The 23,462-nt window shown below is 34.5% G+C and overlaps 1 protein-coding gene and 2 pseudogenes across 6 annotated transcripts in view; 1 reads left to right on the top strand and 2 right to left on the bottom strand.

Annotated features, from left to right (window-relative positions):
- The window catches only part of CTNNA3 (catenin alpha 3), a 1,442,547-nt gene that overhangs the window by 58,813 nt on the left and 1,360,272 nt on the right, over positions 1-23,462 (top strand). For all 6 annotated transcript variants that reach the window (XM_019731774.2, XM_074339503.1, XM_019731775.2 and 3 more), the window contains one exon: positions 804-996. In XM_019731774.2, coding sequence (XP_019587333.2) covers positions 804-996 — 193 coding nt within the window. The remainder of the gene's footprint in view (positions 1-803; positions 997-23,462) is intronic.
- LOC109447426 (ribosome biogenesis protein NSA2 homolog) lies at positions 2,867-4,988 on the bottom strand (annotated as a pseudogene).
- Positions 18,192-19,997, bottom strand: LOC141572775 (heat shock protein HSP 90-alpha pseudogene; annotated as a pseudogene).

The raw sequence follows: 23,462 nt of genomic DNA, 5'->3' as shown, positions 1-23,462 counted from the left end.
TACATTTTAGTATTGGAAGCATGCAATAAACATATAAAGAAGAAATGTCAGGCTCTAGATGTGTTTTAAAAAACTATAAAGTGGGTGAGGGGACAGAGTGGTAGAGGATGACGGTGGTCAGGAAAGCCACTTGAGAGGGGCTTCGAGTGGGACCTGTTTGTGTACGAGGCCTATTGAGTTAGGGGAGCCTGTAGGAGACAGGTAAGAGAGGTTACAAAGGGCCAGAAACGTAGGTTATAGTAAATATTTGGGTTTTGTACCACTGAGGTAACCACTGCTTTATGTGTTTCAGAGTAGTCCCTCCTACCCCAATATTAGTAATCTCTGTTCATAGCCTAAATAGACTAATATTTACTGACTTAATTTATAATTATTTTTCCTTCCTTCTTAATGGAGATTGCTGGCTACAAAGTGATTTAATTTAATTTTATAATTATTTGATATTTTCGATATATAATTTTGTTTTTTTCTCAATTTTGATAAGTTTTTTTAAATTAAAACAACACACACACATACATGCACAGACTGTCTTCTAATGCATTGTTTCAATAGTAAAACTTGGTGAGATTAAATCTCTAGGGCCGTCCCTCCCTCCCTTCCTCCCTTCCTCCCTTTAGTTGGGAACTGTGTGGTGGCGATAATATTGCTCTTCGTACCTCAACTTGACTTTTGGGGATGTACCAATAGTACTGGGAATAAATTATATTACTGTGATACATTTCAATTTGTTCTGGGCTATCATATCCCAGGACCATGTTCTCACAATTTGTCTAATAAGTGACTTGTATTTTTTCCAATTTTAGGTTACTACACTTGTAAATTGTCCCCAGACTCCTTCCAACAGGAAAAAAGGATGTTCAAAAAGAGCCAGAGTCCTTCTAGCTTCAGTGGAGGAAGCGACTTGGAATTTCTTAGACAAGGGAGAGAAGATTGCCCAGGAAGCCACAGTTTTAAAGGAAGAGCTTACTGCTACACTTGAAGAAGTTCGCAAAGAAAGTGAGTACTCTCATCCTGGTCAGGAGCGAGCTGCAGATAGTGACTGAAGGAGGTTTGGGAGTGTTTTGTTTTTGTTGACTTGAGTTTATTAGTGTTTTGTAGAGCTCTGAGGAGCTAGCTGTGGGACGCAGAATGGCTCATGAAACAGCTCCAAGGCTCAGAGACCCACCCCTAGTTCTTCCCTTTAGTTGTTTAGTCCCTCCAGGCAACTTCTTCCCTCATGTGTCATAGTTTATGCATAATAAACAGAGAAGTGTACCTTTTTTGGTCATAGAATATGAGAAATGACTAATGAAATTGAAGATGTGTTTTCCCATACATAAATACATTTTGAAGTTCCTTGTAAACAGTTGGAGATAGAAGTTTGTGACGACCTCAGGAGTACGTTTTATATTTTTTGATTTTTCTGGAGGTTTAGAGTTCTTAAACTTAAAAAAAAAAATGCTTTGTACAAACTGCATAACGCACGGTTTTTCTGTTAATATTACACAGTAAAATTGTATATTTCACCTTCTGATAGCTTTACTTATGGTAGTACAAAAGTTTTCTAAGGAATGTCTCATTTGCAGGTTATTTTTAAAAAGCTGCTCAATATTCTTTGGTCAATGGAATAATTTTTCTACATCAGCTTGCTGCAAGAAGCTATTTTGAGAGGGTAATGCAACTTAAACTTTCTTGTTCCGCTTCGTAAAAGAGACCTGGGTTATTCAGACATTTCCCTCCTCCCATCCCAAGATAACTTTAAGAAAATCATGAAATCTTTGCTAATTAAATAATTAAAAGGAATATACTAGCCACAATACACTTTCAGTCTAATACAGGGGAGTTATTTATTTTGTTATATACTTTACATGTGATTTGCATTTTGTAGGGATTCTTTGGACAATATATAGACAACATAACCCCCAAGATAATTTGAAATGAATTCATCATTCCTTTCTGCTGCCTCAGAACCACTCTTCGTCCTGTCTTCTCTGCCCTCGTACATCATCCACTTAGTCACCATGTCAGTTTAGACTCTTCGTTCTTATTCCATTCTCTCTTCCAGTTAGTCTCTTAAGTTCAGCAAGTTCTAGTCCCTTTTATTTCTCAGATCTGTTCCCTCTTCTCCATTCCTAATGTCGCCTCCTGAATTCAGGATGACTAATTAGCCTTGCCCCAAACCAAAGCAAATACATCTGTTAAAAATCAAAATGTACTCATTTTATTTCCCTGCTTAAAATCCATTTTAGCAGCTTTTGGAAGATTAGAGGGACTATCTTTCTGGATAAAGTTCAAACTTTTAAATCCAGCTCCCACAGCATTTCATAATTCAGCTTCTACCGTTCTCTCCCTTCTTGATTCTGTCCCCTCTCAAACTTTCCTCCAAACAGTAACTCTCAGTATCTTGAATGGTCCATGTTGCTTTACATCTTTTCCAGGAAGTGTTTACTGAACCCCTCGATACTGATTTAGATGTCCCTCTTCTGTGTCCCAGCAGACTCTGAGAACCTCTCTTTCATAGGACTTACCACTCCATACACCAAACATTGATTTATTTGTTCAGTAAATCTAGACTCTTAATTCTTTGAGGATGGCAAGTGCCAGTGATTTTTTTTTCTATTAGCAATGCCTCACATATAACAGATACCTGATAAATGTAATAAGTAAAACAAAACAACAAAAAAAGATCGATATATCATTTTGTCATATTTATTTATTTTTAAAAAACTCAGCCATTTTAATGTTCTTTATAATAGAATAAACAGTTCTCTTGACTGCAGACATGTAAGTTGTTTGGTAGTACTCAGAAACATCACAATAAAGGTGATTTTCCTGATTGGTGTGTAGTCTTCAATAATTATAAGGAGTTACTTCTATGAAGCTGCTGTCAAACCAATAAGACTGCATTTATGCATCTACCATTTTCAGCATTGTTGGTAACCTGGGCATATTTTCCCAAATAACCTTGCCTCCTTGTGTCACAAGGTCCAACTCACGAACATTCACCTCAATGACCCTATCTTTGGTAATAACACCCAAAGTTGTTTAAAGTGGGGATGAGGGATTCTTCTTTACGCCAAGTACTGGCAGGCAAAGGTGGCTTTCAGCTGAGGATGTGTCACACGGGCGTTCAGCTGAGGATGTGTCACACGGGATATGTCACAGTAAGCCCATTGGCCTAATGAATCTTTCATATTTAGGTGGTTTTCAAGAAAAGCCACCTCCAAACAAAGCAGACGTTAGTAACCATCCTCTTCCATGCTTTCTTCTTTCTCTTTCTTGTTTGAATAACTTTTTTTATTTATTTCAAGTTTATTGGGGTCACAATTGTTAGTAAAGTTACATAGATTTCAGGTATACAATTCTATATTACATCATATATAAATCCCATTGTGTGTTCAACACCCAGAGTCAGTTCTCCTTCCATCACCATATATTTGATTCCCTTTACCCTCATCTACCATCTCCCTCCCCCCTTACCCTCTGGTAACCACTAAACTATTGTCTGTGTCTATGATTTTCTGTTTCTCATTTGTTTGTCTTGTTCTTTCGTTGTTTTTGGTTCACATACCACGTATCAGTGAAACCATATGGTTCTCTGCTTTTTCTGTCTGACTTATTTCGCTTAGCATTATATTCTCAAGATCCATCCATGTTGTCACAAATGGTCCTATTTCATCTTTTCTTACCACCGAATAATATTCCACTGTGTATATATACCACAACTTCTTTATCCATTCATCTATCAAAGGACATTTTGGTTGTTTCCATGTCTTGGCCACCGTAAATAAAACTGCAATGAACATTGGAGCACACGTGTCTTTATGGATGTTTTCAGATTTTTTGGGTAGATAACCAGGAGAGGGATTACTGGGTCATACGGTAATTCTATTTGTAATTTTTTGAGGAACCTCCACACTGCCTTCCATAGCGGTGCACCAGTCTGCATTTCCACCAACAGTGTATGAGGGTTCCTTTTTCTCCACAGCCTCTCCAACACTTGTTACTATTTGTCTTGTTGATGATAGCCATTCTGACTGGGGTGAGGTGATATCTCATTGTGGTTTTTATTTGCATTTCTCTGATGATTAGTGATGTTGAGCATTTTTTCATATGTTCATTTGCATGTCCTCTTTGGAGAAATGTCTCTTCAGGTACTCTGCCCATTTTTCGATTGCGTTGTTTTTTTTTTTGTTGAGTTGCATGAATTCCTTGTATATTTTGGATATTAGCCCCTTATTGGAGGCACTGTTTGCAACAGTCTTCTCCCATTCAGTTGGTGGCCTCTTTATTTTGTCGATGGTTTCTTTTGCTGTGCAGAAGCTTTTAAGTTTGATATAGTCCCATTCATTTATTTTAGCTTTTACTTCCCTGGCTTTTGGAGTCAAATTCATAAAATGTTCTTTGAACCCAAGATCCATAAGTTTAGTACCTATGTTTTCTTCTATGCAGTTTATTTTTTCAGGTCTTATGCTTAAGTCTTTGATCCATTTTGAATTAATTTTGGTACATGGTGACAGATAGCAGTCCAGTTTCATTCTTTTGCACATGGCTTTCCAATTCTCCTAGCACCATTTATTGAAGAGGCTGTGTTTTCTCAGAATAACTTTTAATATCTCTGTTTCTCCCTGGGCATGAACTTTGGGCAAAGGGACTTCCCATTTTCCCACTTTCCCTTTTCGTTTTTGTTTAATCATATTGGAAAGTACTTTATCTCAGAACTGTACTTCTCTGTCCAACAGATATGCAGGTACTGCTCCTTGTGGAGTCTTTTCATCATTCTTTTGTTTGGTGTTTCTCTTTTTATGCATCTTGACAGTCTCTTTCATGTGTATTTTCTCAGTTTGGCGCTGTTTATGGTAGAGCTTAGCTTTGAGACCAATCATCTTTTTTGCCATCTTTGAACGTTCACAAGCCTCTCGACCTTCTTCCTTTCTCTTTTTATTGTGGTAATCCAAAGAATATCCATAGTGCTTATGGTGTAATTCAATATATTTGTTTTGTGGCATGGTTACGATCACCCAGACGCCAGGCGCAGCACCCCAGGGCACAAAGAAGCTCTTAACTTTCAGGGTCTCAGAAACTTGTGAGCCCTTGTCACTTTATACTATAAAAATTTATTATGGTTTTATCTTTGCTATCATGACGAACTATCTCTCATAACTATGGTTTCTTTGCTGAGTCTTTGATTTGGAATACAAACCCTATTCTGATAGTTTCTTTCTGAAAATGTTATCTATTTGACAACATAGTTTCCATAAACCACCTGGTAAATAAATAGGTAAGACATTGGTCATTCTTAGAATGAAACAATAATTACAATAACTATCATGAAGTGGTACTTTAAAAAAGTCAGTCAACATTTTTAGTTCAATGAAAGGAAACTATTTTAAAGAAAAGTTCTCAAAGAGAAGCCTGTTTAGATTCTAGGATTATGTACTATATCCCTCACTGTGTTCTATTACAATGTATGAAATATATATATATATATATGTATATATATGAAACATATGAAATATATATGAATATATATTATCTCTCTCTCTCTCTCTCTATATATATATATATATATATATATATATATATATATATATATATATATATAAATATTTCATGTGGTATATACACAACAAACACATTTGTTTAAAGATCACCAAGTGCTCTATGCTGTGATTCTTTTTGACAAACTGCCAAATTGAGCCACTGCCACTTGAGTGTGGGAGAAAAGCAGTGAAATTGCAATTTGTTCTGGAATTTGGGGAATGGCCAATGCTTATCCTATGGATAGCTGAGATAGCTATAGTGAGAGCACCATCTCAAAAACTTGGAAGGAATTTTAGCTCAGTGGTGGAGCTGAAGTATCAGGGGAATGAATTCTGATCCAAGTAACTCTGTATGATACTAGAAATGTATTTTAAATAGTTTCCTGGTTTGGGTTTTTTTTTTTTTTTTTAAAGGGCTTTGTTCAGTGGCATAATGTGAAGGCTAATGAGCAAATAATAAGTTTAAAGTATTTGGAAAAATGAAAAATATGTGAAGTAGAGGATATTACATATGTATGTTTATTGACTTATTTTCAAGAAGAATTTCGAGACTAAGAAAATTTCTTCTAGGAAAGACAGTGTAATTTATATAGCTTACTGTAGGATTCTGTCTTATTCTGTTTTGCTGCCTTTAGTTAGAAACTTGAAGTGATATAATGTGGGCATTTGCTTACCTGAAGAACTTGCCTGTGGAAGGTAGGACCTGGAAAGCATTAGAGGAGGGTGGTGAAAGGAAAGGTGATATGTGGGTGGAACTGTAGAGATCCAGAAAGGTGGTCCACATAGTGATGATTATGGTCACTCATGATCTTATAGCTTTCCACTTAACATCAATACAGTGACAAAGTATTAAAACTAGCATTTTATTTAAATAGTTTTAGAATATTCACATAAGAATGACCTAAGAATTAGGTAAAAATTGTCTGGATTACATGTCTTGCCTATAGCATATGTACTACCTTCCTACAGCCTCTATTTATTCCCCTACAATCTATAGACATTGCTTCTCTGTCACACAATTGGTTATATTTAAGGTTTTTAAATGGTTTATTGAGCATAGCATATATACAGAAAAATGCATACATTGTTATGAACAACTCAATACATTTTCACATAGTGAACCTACTGATGTAACCTCCACCCAGATCAAGAAATAGAACATTACTAATCCCTAGAAGTACCATTTGTACCTCCTACCAGTTACTATCCCTCACTTCAAAGGTAATTATTATCCTGATTATGACATAGTTTTAAAATTTTTTGCCTGTTTTTTGAACTTTATGTAAGTGGGATCATATAGTATGTTATCTCTTGAGTCTGGTTCTTTTACTCACTGTTATGTTTGTGAGATCTCACCATTGAATACTGCATTCTTTTAATTGATGAATAGATCATAATTTCTCAGTTCTATTGTTGATGGACATTTGAGTTGTTTCCAGTTTTTGGCTTTAATGAACATTGCTGCTCTGTACATATTTGTGCATTAGTTTTGGTGCATGAATGCAGACATTCCTATTGAGTTTATACCTAGGAGTGAAATTGTTGGGTCATAAGGTACAGACTCAGCTTTAATAGATATTACCAAACAGTTTTAGCAAAATGGATTTTCTAATTGACACTCTTATCAGTAATGTATAAAAATTCCAGTTGCTCTACCTTCTTACTAAGTTGGTTTTAGCAAGTGTCAGTATTTTAAATTCAAGTGTATGTAGTGGTATCGCATTGTAGTTTTAATTTGTATTTTTCTGATAACTTTTTGTATGTTCTAGATATGAGTCCTTTGTTAGTTGTAGATAAAAAATGTATTCTCCCTTTCATTATATTAAGCACCTTTGATAGTCAGAAGTAATTTTGGTAAATTCCAGTTTATCATTTTATCCCTTTATTGATAGAGATTTTTCTGTTAAAAAATTTTTGCCTACTACAAAGTCATGAAGATATTCTCTTATGTTATCATATAGAGGCTTTATTGTTTTACCTTTACAATCTATATGGAAATAAATTTTATGAATGGTGTGAGTTAGTAGTCATGATTCATTTTTTAAAATATAGGAATTCAATTGATTTAATATTATATGGATGCATATATAAGTTTAATTGTTTCAGTACCATTTACTAAAAAAACAACAACTCTACTCTTTCTCAATTGAATCACTTTCACAACTTTATTGAAAATCAATTGACTATGACTGTGTGAGTCTACTTTGGAACTCTTTTCTGTTCCATGAATTCATCTGTCTATCCTTACACCGATAACACATTGTCTTGATTACTGTATTTCATAGTAAGTATTGAAATAAAATTTATTTTGATTTGGCTAATCTAGGCCCCTTGCATTTCCATAGAAATTTTGGGATCAGCTTCTCAGTTTTTACAAAAAAAACCTGCTGGGATTTTGATTGAGATTAAATTAGATCTATTGATCAATTTGTGCTGAACTGACATTTTAATATTAATAGTAACAAATCTTCTGATTCAGAAACAATATAATTCATTTTTTATGATATTATAAACGGTCATTTTAAACATTTTAATTTTAAATCTATCTGCAAATTAACGACATTTTTTTCTTGCCTTATGCAGTCATTTTTAAGTCCTTCTAGAGAATTTTTCACTTCAGTTACTATACATTTTTAGTTCTTGAATTTTAATTTTTTAAAAATAGTTGACATTTCTTTGGAAATAGAAACAGTTTTCATTTAATTTCTTTCAAAATTCTAATTTCCTGCTGAAATTTTTATTTTTTCCATTATTTTTAGTGAACATCTCAATTACAATCTCTGGATCTGACATGTCCAATATGTAGCTCTCCTATTGGTTTGTTTCTGTTGTCTGGTTTTGTTTTTTTGTTTTTTCAAGTGTTTGATCTTGTCTCTTGGTGTCTTGGATAATTTTTGTTTGGAGTCTGGACATTGTGTATGAAAAATTATAGAATTCATTTTTAAAGGTGGTTCTGTTTCTGACTAGCCCTTACTCTTTGATGTAGCACCTCAGTGGTCCCAATTGAAAGTATGGGATATTTAAGAGGACATTTCTTCCTAGGAAGACTCAGAACTTCAATTTCATCACCCTAACTTCCTGAAGGTGGGAAAAAGTCTTTGCTCAGCTTCTCATTCTTACAGCAGCAATATTCCTTTGGCTTTTCTCTTATTCTATCTCTAGAACATTTGATTCCTCATAATCATATACAAAAAGTCAACTCTAGGTAGCTTTAGGGTTTAAATATTAAAAACAAAAATTAAAAACTCAGTAAAAAATAAGGGTGAATATTTTTAAGGCTCTGGGTGTAGAACAGGATTTATGAAATATGAAACAAAAATCTACAAAGAAAAGAGTGATATGTTTTATTATATCAAAATTAAGAACGTTCAATCAAAATAGCATGGTCGTGGCATAACAATAGACACGTAGATCAATGGAACAAAACAGAGAGACCAGAAATAAACTCATTCCTTTATAGTCAATTAATCTATGACAAAGGAGGCAAGAATATACAATGGGGTAAAGACAGTCTTTTCGATAAACAGTGTTGAGAAAACTGAACAGATACATGCAAAAAAATGAAACTAAACCAGTTCTTTACAACATATATAAGAATAAACTGAAAATAGATTAAAGACTTAAATGTAAAACCTGAAACCATAAAACTCCTAGGAGAAAACAGGGGCAGTAAACTCATAGAGAGTCTTCTTAGTAATTTTTTTTTTTTTTTTGGATATATCTCCTTGGGCAGGGAAAACAAAAGAAAAAATAAACAAATGGAGTACGTCAAACTAAAAAGTTTTGCACAGCAAAGGAAACCATCAATAAAACAAAAAGACAACCTAGTGAATGGGAGAAGACATATACCAACGATACATTTGATAAGGGGTTAATATCCAAAAAATATAAAGAACTCATACAACTTGACACTAAAAACCAATCTAATTAAAAAATGGGCAGAGAAACTGAATAGACATTTTTTCAAAGAGGGCATAGAGATGGCCAATAGACAGATGAAAAGATGCACCACATCACTAATCATCAGGAAAATGCAAATAAAAATCACAGTGAGATATCACCTCACACCTGTCAGAATGACTATCATCAATAAATCAACAAACAAGTATTGGCAAGGATGTGGAGAAAAGGGAATCCTTGTGCACTGTTGGTGGGATTGCAAATTGGTGCAGCCACTATGGAAAACAGTATGAAGTTTTTTCAAAAAATTAAAATAGAACTACCTTATGACCCAGCAATCCTACTTCTGGGTATTTATCTGAACAAATCCATAAAACGCATTAAAAAAAGTATATGCGTCCCTATGTTCATTGCAGCATTATTCACAACAGCGAAGATATGGAAACAACCTAAGTGTCCATCAATAAATGACTAAATAAATAAAATGTGGCACACACACACACACACATACACAATGGAATATTATTACTCAGCCATAAAAAAGAATGAGTCTTACCATCTGCAACAACATAGTTGGACCTAGAAGGTATTATGCTAAGTTAGACAGAGAAAGGCAAATACCATATGATTTCACTTATATGTGGAATCTAAAAAAGAAAATAAATTAAACAGAAACAGACTCATAGATGGAGAACAAACTGATGGTTGCCAGATGGGAGGGGGTTTGGAAGGCTGGGTGGAAAAGGTGAAGGGATTAAGAAGTACAAATTGGCAGTTACAAAATGGTCATGGGGATGTAAAATACAGCACAGGGAAAATAATCAATAACGTAATGATTATGTATAGTGCCAGGTGGGTACTAGACTTATCAGGCAGATCACTTTATAAGTTACACAAATGTCTATTCACTCTCTTGTACACCGATACATCTGTTATACACCAATACATCAAATATTGAATGTTAACTATAATTGAGAAAACTGAACAGATACATGCAAAAAAATGAAACTAGACCAGTTCTTTACAACATATACAAGAATAAACTGAAAATAGATTAAAGACTTAAATGTAAAACCTGAAACCATAAAACTCCTAGGAGAAAACAGGGGCAGTAAACTCTTAGAGAGTCTTCTTAGTAATTTTTTTGTGTGGATATATCTCCTTGGGCAAGGAAAACAAAAGAAAAAATAAACAAATGGACTACATCAAACTAAAAAGTTTTTGCACAGCAAAGGAAACCATCAATAAAACAAAAAGACAACCTAGTGAATGGGAGAAGACATATACCAACAATACATTTGATAAGGGGTTAATATCCAAAACATATAAAGAACTCATACAACTTGGCACTAAAAAACAATCTAATTAAAAAACGGGCAGAGAAACTGAATAGACATTTTTTCAAAGAGGGCATAGAGATGGCCAATAGACAGAAGAAAAGGTGCACCACATCACTAATCATCAGGAAAATGCAAATAAAAATCACAGTGAGATATCACCTCACACCTGTCAGAATGCTTATCATCAATAAATCAACAAACAAGTGTTGGCAAGGATGTGGAGAAAAGGGAATCCTTGTGCACTGTTGGTGGGATTGCAAATTGGTGCAGCCACTATGGAAAACAGTATGAAGTTTTTTCAAAAAATTAAAATAGAACTACCTTATGACCCAACAATCCTACTTCTGGGTATTTATCTGATACCAGATATATATATATGGGGGGTGCCAAAAATGTACACAAGTGGATATTTTGGTCAACGTTGTTCAAGCTATAGTTTGCTGTAATCAGAAGTGTCTGGACGCTGATGGTAACCACTTTGAGCACCTCTTGTAATTGCAGAAGTCAAACATGACTTGTATTCATATTTGTTATCAGTATATATTGAGTATTACAATTTTAGTAGTTTTTTCCTTTCTTAAAATGTGTATACATTGTTTTGGCACCCTCTGTATATAGTGTTCATTTAGGCATATATAGTATATATGTGATTTTCAGTTCTCTACTTCTAAAGATTCTACTTTTTCCTAATATGTTGAAAGATACATAGTGATGCACAGTCTGTTGTGGTGACCAGGATAGCGCCACTTTGAGGTTTTTGTTAACAGCATGAGTTGTTAGTTTTGCTGTTTGGGAAAAAAGATAACCAATGGTCTGGGTTTAGCAAAGTCTTAAAGATTTGTCAGTCAAATTTAAAGTTGTAGAGGAAACTTGGTTGAAATTTACTTTGAATATGACTTAGTAGTAGTACTATGAGATCTCTACAGAGTACCCGGTTCTCAATTATCCTGGTTGTAGCTTTTGCCTTCAGCTAATAGAAAAATTGTTTAGATGGAATTAAAGATTTGAATTACAACTGAAAAAGAGACATTCTTTTTTGTTTTCATCAATGCCTTGATAATAAAATGGAATAGGAAAAAATTATGTGGAATATTAAATAATCTTGGTTCAGAGTTTGTTCTAATCACAAATAAAATATGGGCTTACTATGAGAGAGCAGGATTGTGGAAAAGAAGTGATTTTACTAAGGTATTGTGAGGAAGAGGAGAGGATTACAAAATAAACTGTATTTAGATTCTTTTCTCATGTCCTTTATGCATTTGCAAACAGTGAAGTGTCTAATATTTACTTATTTTGGTTAAATATTTGGTAACTATATGTTCAGTATTATTTTAGGCTCTGGGAATATAGAAATAAATGACATATCTTAGGTACTCAGAGTATACTGAGAGAAATACACACGTAAATAGATGTAACAATGTCTGATAAATGCCATTCTAATGGTATGTCTAAAAGGCTGTGGAAACACATATGAAGGAGCGATAAAATAGTGTATATCTAAACTTCTTCCATTTTTATTTTACCCTTAAGTAGGGAAAGATGAATCTATCCTATATGACTACAGATGAGTGTGTATATAATTTATAGAAAGATGTGGTCTATGCCTTACCTGTTTTTTTCTCAGAGACTTGCATTTCTTTCTCCTCTTTTTTTTAAAAAAAAAAATCTAAATATTTATTGAAACCCTTTTGTGTGTCAAGCTCTGTTGTATATGATGGGCTCATAGAAGTGAACTAGGTAGACAAGGCTTGCCCTCGTGCTGCTGCTGATATTTTAGGGGGAAGACAGGTGGTAAACAAGTAAACAATTGCTTGTTTTTCTTAAATTCTAAAAGAAAGAATTGCTTTTAATTCTTAAAGGGGATCAGATTCTTTTGCCTTGGAACATTTCAAAATAGTATTAACAGTTTCTCACGTAAACATTAACTTTCATCTTAATGATTCCACATTTATAGATTCCTAGTGAAATAAAATAAAAATATGGGTTCTTTAATGTATAAAGGGATAGTTAGTTTGCGATTTCAAGAGTGTTCAAAGAAAGATGAAAGAGCAATTCTTTTGTGTACTGCTCAAATGAATCGAGATGCCTACACAGGTGGAGCACAAGTACTAATCAAACCCCCATATACTTTGCTATGGATTACGTGTAGCTAGAATGTGCAGTCTAACACTAACAGTCTTGGCAGTTCTGCCTACTAGAGCCAGCAATTGGAAACATGTACTGTAGGCTTTATGTTCACGTTTGTCACATAGGAGAGGGCTTGCAAATTTGTTGGAATCCTGCCACTGCTAAACTACTTCCCCATCTGTTTTTAATTGTGGGCCTCCACCAAGGCTACCATGAGCCAGTTGGAGGGCTAGGAAGATTAATGAGGAGCTTTTGAATCCACTGGGGGCCCTCTAACTATAGCTTTCCTTCCCAAATATAGAGATACGGTATTTTATACTAAAAGAAATGCTATGCTATCTAATCTACTAATACAGGAACCTCCCAACTGTATGTTTGTAAGTCTTAGGCCAGCAGCAGCTGACAACTTGCCCCACTTTGCGTGGCTCATGAGTATATCTAGTAGGGTAGGTGATGTGGGTAGTAGCTGGGGACTGTCTCCTTCCCTGGTGAGAAGTAAAGGTTTGTGTTAAAAAAAAAAGTACACATTCCTTATGTGCATAATACATGTATTCAGGGTGTTTTTTAAATTTATCCCTCTTTCTACATTTCTGTAGTTCTTCATTTTCATGATTTGCAAGACCCTAGGTTTACAGACTTTTTATTTTTTCCAGAAGGAATTAGGAATCAAGACTTACTATCATCCATATTAGTCAGAGAAAACAGTTACTTCTAGAAACGATTATTCCTGGAAAATGGTACCTTGGAAGTGTAATTAATCTTCCTGTCTGTATACTTGGGTACTTACTTAAACAAGAAATGCCATTATAGAATTTCCAATATTGAATCTTTAAAATGTTGCCTATTGCCTCCCTGATTATTCAATGTTTCTTTTTTGTTTTGTTTTTATTTGGAACAAGGAAATAAATTGTGTCCTAGGAAAAAATGGGGATTTAAAATATTTACTGGTGTCCATTTTGGGTCACCTGTATTGAAAGATCTTATCTTTTGACACTCAGTTGTATTGAACATTTATTTATAAAGGAAAATAGCAGTTCAGTTTTAGTTAACCGTCCCTAAATACTAAAAGGTCAGCTCTATCCACTCTACTCAACAACATTGCAGTTAGAACCTAGATAAATGTTTGGTATTTACTACCAGTTACTCACAGCCTAAATATGGTTTCAAAGGCAACAGCTGCTGCCTTGTTATTTCCATCCATTGCTATATTGATGTTGTATGTATTTAACTGTTATTAGATCTCAAGAGTATTCTTATTCTTAGGTAAGCATAAAGTCACAAACACAATAATCTTTTCAACCAAGTACAGTGTACTCAGGAGATGGAGTTCATTCCTCATTTGAACCGGCATAATGAACTCTTGTTTTAACACATTTTAACATGCATGCATGGCGTCTTGTAGCTGGCAGAATGTTTATGAAAACACTTCCAGTGAAGACTGATGAGCTAATTAGCTACATTGCTTGTAAACTACTAATTGCTGGAAAACACTCAACATGGTATCCCTTAGTGTTGACTTGAAAAATCTGCAGCAGGCTTTTCTTATAGTGCATGCGATACTCTCAGCAGACTCTTCCGTGTTGCCCATCTTGAAGTGTTGTGTGGGCAGCCATCTCAGTTTTATTTGATATGCTGGATTTATGACATATCCACAGGATGATTTGAGAAATAACAGTAATGCAATTTTGAAAGTACGAGAAATTATGTTAGTCCATACCATTTGCTTTTATGTATAACTCAAAGACAGGGGCAAAGATTTAATGCATGTTAACATTGATTTGTAAATGATGAGTCTTAGAAACTAAAATGTCCCCTGAAATCTCAGCTGGTAAGGAGTCTGAAATCAAAGGTGTGATTCATATATTAGCCATGGCTATGCTCTTCTCCCTGGCTAAAGAGATAGTGCCATGCTGTGGTCATCTCATAAACATGTGCAATGGCAATAGTATAAAGCTGACAAGTGATCTGAGGTTCATGCTCACAGAAGACAGATCTGAACATTATTGTTTTATGGCATATTCTAGTACATTAAGCTGTTGGCCATTTCTCAGAATGAGGAATAAAAATCTTTAGAATTTTTGTCCTTGACTCTTTCTTCTTATCTTTTTCTTCAGTTTCAAAGGAAGTGGTGTTCCTTTAAAACTAATCTTTCCAATCATTACCGGGACCATAGCTCATCTCTTCTCCTTTCCTGAGAGTTTTTCATTCTACAATTATCTTTTCTTCCTCTAGGCTGTTCATTCATAATCCTTTTCTACTAGTTCTTTCTTCACATATATTAGCTCATCCCTGCTTGATGATTGGCAAATATTCAATAAAAATTCCATTTCCTTTTAGTCTTCTCTCTTCTTAAACTCCTAATTCTATTTTATCTTATCTATTCTTCTGCTTTGGCCTATTTATTGTTGAACCCAATAACTTTTGCACAATTTTAATTCTCTTCAAGTCGTCTGCTGCATTTGGCATTTATTTGCTCACCTTGAAACTTTATCCCCTTCTCTTTTAGGACGTTATACACTAAATTGTCATACCACTTCACTACGTACTCCTGGTCTTTCTTTGTTGACTTCTTTCTCTTGTCTCCTGTGATTTTTCTGAAGCCTTAGTCTGGTCCTCTCTGTCTTCCCTTCTCTCCTTTCCTTGAGGAGCTTCTTTATTCTTTGAACTTTAATTATAACTACTTTGTTGACAACTTTTAGTGAGCATTTAAAGCTCCACTACCAAACTGAGTGCTTTTCAATCATTTTTCTACATTAACACATAGATAATCATGCTGAATTCACTCCCACAAATAGTAGTCATTCTTGGGACTGTTTGATGCTCAACACACTAGTTAAAACTCTACTCCTTCTTCCCCACTGAGAAGTGATACTGTGGTCAACATCACTGCTCTAATCATTTCCTAGGAGGTTCCACTTGGCTATTTTGGCATTACTTTATACTTACCATGTACAAACCGAACTCAACATCTTCTTTCACAAATCCTTTGCAAACTTTTGTAGATCTAGCATCATCTAGCATCATTTGAACTCTCAGCACATTTGATACAGCCATTTATTTTCTTTCTAAAATACTGTTTCCTGGAATAATGGAGCACATTACAGTCCTGATTTCCTCTCTTTATCTCTTTGGTTACTTCCTCTCAATCTCTGTTTTGGTTCATCCTTTTTTAAAATGGTCATCTAAAATTGGAACACCTCAAAGCCTAATCATTGCACAGGATACATGGGAAGCAAAGTGGAATTCAACTTGTAATGGTAGATTTGGAATAGACTTTGGAGGTTCTTGAATATCAAGATAAGTATGCTGGGGCATCAAAGGAAATTTTTGAGTCAGACAGTGATAGGACTAGATCACAAAGATTTACCTGCCATTAAAATATAGAAGATAGAGAGGTTACATCTGTGCAGTGCCTTTCTAATATTAATGATGACAACAACAACTATAATAATATTGGTACTTAAATGTCTTAATGAGATAGTGCATATAAAGCATTCTCAGTAGTGGACAGACACTAATGCTCACTGTAATCCTGTGAAGTAACTGTTATTGCTATCTTTATTGTATAGTTGAGGAGACTTAAGTCTAGAAAGAAAAAAAGATGACTTGTCTACCATCACCCAGTTAGTTGGTAGAGTTGGGACTGCCTTTCATGAAGCTTCAACAAATAAAGAAATATTCATTGACTGTTGGGTAATTGTACATATGTATTTCCCTTTGTTTTTGCTGTCTTGTAATACATGTTAGTTTTATCTCTTCACGTACCTTTGGAATTACTTGAGAATAATGCTCTAGTCCAGCCTCAAACTGTGTACCTTGGAAACCTAATGTTTCTGGAGATGTTAAGAACTCGTTTGTGAGAAAAAGCAGTTACACGAATCCACAGAACGCTGGATTAAAAATTTTAAACAGGGTTCTTTACCAGAGGAATTCTCAGGTAATACTTTAAAATTGCCAAGTTGTATTGCAAATCTTCAAGAGGAGAATAGATTCTAGTCTACATAGATGGGTTGGGGGATCCCTAGAAGCAGCACCTGAGATGGGGGTCCTTGTGCAAGTGGTTTACTAAAGAAGTCCTCTTAACCTTTGAGGGGGTGAAGAAAGCAGGATAGGGCAGGGAAGAAGCTGATTAAAGCTGCGCTGTACAATATGGCCAACAGTAGCCACATGTGTCTCATGACCACTTAAATGCTGAGTAGTGTGACTAAGAATCTGAATTTTAAATTTGACTTAAGTATAATTTAAACTTTAGAAACTGATATCGATTCAATTATTAGAAAATTTTAAAATATGGGTATGTGAATCTAGTTTTCAACTGTAAATTTTATGAAATCTAATGTTTCTGATGAAAATTTAGCATCTGAACTGAGATGTTTTATAAGAGTAAAATACATAATGGATTTAAAAGACAGTACAGAAAAATGTAAAATATCTCATTAATAATTTTTGTATTGATTGTTTATTGAAATGATATTTTGAGTATATCAGTAAAACAAAATACAATTTAAAAACTCATTTCATCTATTTATTTTTTACATTTTTAATGTTTAATTTTTTACTATTTACTTTCTAAGAATGTTTCTTAATACTGTTATTTTTTATGTTTATTTTTAAAATTTATCTGTATTTGTCACAACCTTTTAAAGCAGAATGTGATTTGAGCGCTACATTTCCATTCAAAAACTTGCTCTAGTTACATTCAAACAGCTTTATAACATGTCTAGATAGGCTCATAATTTTGCTATTCTAAACAATACTTTTCTTTGGAAAATAAGCTCTATGCATAGTTACTCCCATCAAGTTGGCTAAGCTTAACATACTAATTTCTAGAGATCGTATGGGCAGTTGAGAATTACAGGGGATGGAAGGTTTAAAAAGATCCGAGGAGATTCAAGTTGTTTTAATCAGTATTTTTCTTTTAAACATTGTAGTATACTTCAGAACACCTCAGTGACAAATGATTTGATTTACTAAAGAATCTGCTTGATAGCTACATACTTTAGATCATAATGTTAACATTAGGTTACATACATCTTACAACAAACATATCCTTGCTCTGGTAAAATTAGCTAACACGAAACCGGAAAGGAAAGTAAAGCTCAGCTTTACTGCCTACGGTATCATGGTATCATACACTTAAAAGTGGAAAGAAACCTTATATTTCCTTTAAGGAGCTATTGTCATGCCATACAGATTTTAAAAATGTTAACAAAAACAACAACAAAAATCCTTGAAAATATATTTTCAGAGGGAGTGAAGGTAAAGTATTCAACACGTGTACAAGCCATTATTCAGGTGGAGCTTAGTCTGCTGCTTCCATGTGTGACGTGTCATTGTTGCCTTTGAAGGGTGTCATCTCTTCAGTTATAGCAGCATTGCTGTTGTCACCAGTGGGGTCATCTTCATCAATACCAAGACTGAGTTTGATCATCCTGTAGATCCTGTGAGCGTGTGTCTGGAGGTCTTCCAAATGGAAGCTGGAAGATAGGAGTGCAGTTTCATAGAGCAGGATGACCAGATTCTTCACAGACTTGTCATTTTTTGTCAGTCTTTGCTTTTTGTCTGAAGGTCTCGATGATGGAATGGTCAGATTGATCTCCAGGTCTTTCTTTGCTGCCATGTAACCCATAACTGAGTTATCTTTATTTGAGCTGTTTCTTTCCATGTTTTCTGTCCAGCCATATGTACTTGTGACAATGCCGCACAAGGATGTCACCGATCGGTTTGACATGACCACTTTTTCTACTTTTTTTCTCCAGGATGTCCTTCACGATTTTGCAAAGGTTTTCGAACTTTGTTAATTTCTCTTCCTGTTTATTTTTCCTCTTCTTCATCCTCTGGAAGTTCCAGGCCCTCTTTCATCCCCTCAGATTCCTTTAGCTGCTGGACACAGTGCTCATGAGTAGGCTCAATCATATCGATCACTTCCGGGCCGTGCTTGCGAAGACGGTCCACAGAGGCCGAGTTAGCTACCTGGTCCTTACTCTCACCTGTGATGTGATAGATGTGTTTCTGGTTCTCCTTCGTTCTTGTGCAATAGTCCTTGAAAGAAACCATCTCATCTCCAGAAGCATATGTGTAGTATCTTAACTGCCCTGAAAGCTTCTTCCAGTTTTGAGAGTCTTCATGTATTCCCAGCTTAATATTTTAAGAGAACTTCTCATAAAACTTTTTGTAGTTCTCTTTATCTTCAGCTAGTTCAGTGAAGAGTTTTAAGTATTTTTTGACCAAATTCTTTCTGATAACTTTCAATATTTTGCTTTGTTGCAACATTTCCCGGGAAATATTTAGAGGGACACCCTCAGAGTCTACCACACTTCTAATGACATTCAGATATTCAGGGATTCGCTCCTCACAGTTATCCATGATGAAAACTCTGTGAACATACAACTTGATGCTGTTCTCTTTCTTTCATTCTTTGGGGCAGTCTTGGCAGAGGTTCTCAAGTCTGGTTCTTAGTATCATAGGTATTGAGTGATGATTTGTGGCCGTAGCAGGGTTTCCACTAAAATACAGCTGTGGTGATATTAAAAGTTTTTCTTGGCTGATGAGGGTGTTTCTGCCTGAGTGACATTCAAACCCAGCTTTCTTGGGCCTCTTGGAAAATCTATAAATAACCTAATAACACAGAATAAATTCCTTTCCCTTTAAATTAGCTAGAGTGGATTCTGTTATTTGCAGCTATGATTTGTCAGATACATAGACCAAGACAAGATTTGTCTCTTAGCTTACTGATATTAATCAAGATCATGAAGCTTAAGATGTAAAATCAGAACTGATTTTTAACGTATAATGAGAAATAAAGTTGTTATGCAGAGCAAAATAAACCCACACAACCAGTATGTTTTCTCATTGTAGACAGATCAATGTTGGAAACGTAAACAATAACCAGAGGATTGCTTATTGAGCATGGAAATAGTATAAAGGAAGTTGGATAAATTAAATATTTAATGGTATAAAGTTAAAAATCATTAGGTTAATCCGTATTTCTACAGAGATTATCTTACCAATGGGGTTATAGTATTTAAAGTTTATTATATAAAGCTCTTACTCTGTTGGAAAGTGTTGGGGTGGATATAACCAATTTTTGTAATTTTCTTTTTTCCATGGTTGATTCAATCCCTTTTTGATTGACAATGCCTTTCTTTAGACATGTTAATACTTTAAATCAATATGTAGTCAAGGTTAACCACTATCTGCAGCCTGAGATTGATCATTTGACCTTAGAAATATGGTTTATCATCATGTTCTTGGGTGTGGGAAGGAAATTCTTTTCTTTTTTTTGGTATATCTCTCCTCCAATCCATTGTGAATGTGATGACTACAGAGTTTAATTCCAGACGGCAATTTTCTTTCCCATATTTCCAAATACCATTCCTCAAATATAGCTTATTAATATAATAGAGAGTCTCTTAACATTGTTTCTCCCACACCATTATTTCTCGAGACACCTTAGGCTAGGGACTCTCTGAGTTAATTAATGGTGATATTTTAAGAGAATTGCTAAATGATAAGATCTGAGTGGTCACCTAAGCTGCGCCTCCAGAATCAGAGCTTACTAACTCATTTCTAAGAGAAGAAGTATTAAGAGAGGGTGGAATGACTTAGAAATACCCATAAAGATGTTGTACCAGTGAGTATGTATAAACCTAGGTAAATGAATTAAATTTTCCATGTAACAAAATACTATGACAGAAATCTAAGGGGTTTATTTACAAAGGATTTTAGGAGTTAGTGCATCGGAGTGTGTGAGTGGTCTAGTTAGTGAAGGAGTTAATGAATTTAGTTAAAGAACATAATCTTTATAGCAAAACTGTTTTTATCTCTCAGGCACACATAACATTAAAATTGTGCTCAAATTATAGTCAAGGTTATATGTCAAAACCAAGAGGCACACTAGTGCCCCAAGTCGGTGAATACTTAGTATCACAGAACTAGAGGAGTTTCTGGCAGTGAAATGGAATGAGTGCTAAAGAAAATGGGGTTAAAAAAAGGCCAGAGAAAGAAAATTTTAATAAAAACTCTCCATTTAAAAATAGTACTGCATGAAAATTGCAATCATTATTCTAAATCAGTTGATGGGTTTGGCCAGCACTGGTCTAACTACTAACAACTAGGAAAAACTAAAGGAATCTATGACATTAGGAATGATTATACTTAAATGTACATGAAGCTTTGAAATCAAACGAATCTTTCAATTGCTAGATTGTATTCTTGAATATTTATATTTACTTACCCTTTTCCCTGTGCTAGCACATTATACAAGTTGATATTTACTTGTTGGTTTTCTTTGCTTTTTGATGCTAGAGGCTCTCAGTGAGATTTGCTATTTTATCTTCTTCATGAAATATTCACAACCTACAGTGTTAATCCAAAAGAAGGAATTAACAACGCTCCCCCATACACATGCATTCCAAAAGTTTTTATTCCTACTTTTTTTTTTTTTGCCCAATATTTGACCTCTCCTTTCTTCCTTAGCCAGTGGCATTTACCTAGATCAGTAAATATCAGTTTCAACCATTCCTGGAGGGTGGCATTGGGAACTGAGAGTCAACATTGATTGTCCACTGGCTGTGAACAGTTGAACCCCCCAAGCTGTGTGGCTGATAAGAAGGGGTTCATGCTGTACTGAGACAGGAACGTTTGCTGAAGCTCCACAGTTAAGAAATTGGTTGGTCAGGCATCTACACCATCCATGCCTGACCACTGCACTGTACACCTGAAGCTGAAGCTGAATAATATTGTATGTCAACTGTAATTGTGTCCATATATATATATATATATATATATATATATATATATATATATGTATACACACATATGAAGTACAGCATGGGGAATAGAGTCAATAGAATTGTAACAGCTACATACGATGTCAGAAGTGTAATAGACTGGCGGAGGGGAGTTATCTCTTTGTGAGGGATGAAATGTCTAACTATTACATTGTTTTATACACCTGAAACTAATAATAGTAATAAAAAGAGAAATTGGTTGCAAGTTTCATGGGAATAGCTTTGATTTTGACATGATATATCTTCACATGAAAAGATATAAAATATTAATACGTTTGACTTTTAAGAACTCTGCATTTATCTAGCACTTTTCTTTTGGAACTAAAGGCTTTCATTTGTTTTCTTTATCATGTTTCTATATTCTTTGTGTTTGCATAGTAAGGAAATGGATACCAAAAAATTATGCGACTTGCTCAGGATTTCATAGAAGGTTAGTGAACAAGCCAGGTGAGCTGGCTGTTGATCCTGCAGTGCAGTTCTTCACTATTAGGCTTTGGATGTGAGAAGAAAATTCATGACTCCTTTTGGCATTACACTGGGAGCATTATTTGTAGCTGGCTGAACTTTCTTCAGGGAACCATATCACGGAGGCATATGGGAAATTCCTGAGATGCTAAAATTATTATATATATAAATATTGTAGCCCAAAGAATGCTGGGTTAAATTTTATACTTTTAAGGGATAAACCAGTCTTTATGTTGTCTGGGATTTTCAGGCTAGGTCCACACATTTAGCTTAAGACATGAAAACCAAGTAAAGATTTTATGAAAAATAAGTGGCTTTTTTAGAGCCACATTAATATACATCAAAATGGAGACACTTGTTAGTTGTATGAACTTTGTTTTTTTTTGTGTGTGTGTGTGGAGTACCTGATGTTTTAAAAAAAGAAATTATAAATGTGTATCAGTTCACTTATCTCTGATGAAGAGTTAGCAAACATTTCTGTAAATGGCCATATAGTAAATATTTTAGGCTCTGTGGATCATATGTCGTATTTTGCAACTACTCAACTCTATTGTAGATGTGGGAAAGCAGCCATAGAAATACACAGGCAATAAACAACAACAACAACAAAACATGGCTATATTCTAATAAAACTATTTATGTACACTGAAATTTGAATTTCATGTAATTTTCACGTCATGATATATTCTTCTTTTGATTTTTCTTTCCCCAATCATATGAAAATGTAAAAGCTACTCTTAGCTTGTTGGTTGTACATAAACAAGACAAGCTGGATTTTGTCTGTTTTCAGTAGTTTACAAACCTTGTCTTAGATGAAAGAACAGAAAATCCAAGGAGTTCCAAAACCATTTTACCAATTACTTATTAAGAATCTTAAGTTTTTCAGACTAAATTTATCATTGGTAGGAAAGTAAAATGAAAAGACAATTAATGCTGCTGTTAATTTTTGTGCAAAAGAGAACTATTATAGCTCAAATTTTCTGTTTTAGCTACATAGTGAGCTTTATAGAGTTTCCAGAGATTTCTGAGGGAGGCGCATTCTGCTTTGAGTTTTGCACCAGTGTTATTAACAAGAGTTTTCAACAAGAGTTTTCATCCTTTTTCCTCACTCTTTTAATGATCTTGATAGTCCCCTCATGGAGAAAAGTTAATTGCGGTATAAATACTACTTTTACCACTTCATTATAATAATTATTCACTGTACATAATAGTCATTACAGTGATAGTTTCTAATAAACATACATACACATTAATTCTCTTTTCTTTTATCTTCTGTATAGGTAAGTTTTTAGTTCCTTGCTTTTGACTAAAAAAAA

This window comes from Rhinolophus sinicus, linkage group LG07 (assembly GCF_036562045.2).
Source record: "Rhinolophus sinicus isolate RSC01 linkage group LG07, ASM3656204v1, whole genome shotgun sequence".
Classification (NCBI taxonomy): Eukaryota; Metazoa; Chordata; class Mammalia; order Chiroptera; family Rhinolophidae; genus Rhinolophus; species Rhinolophus sinicus.
This window is presented reverse-complemented; position numbering and strand designations above follow the sequence as displayed.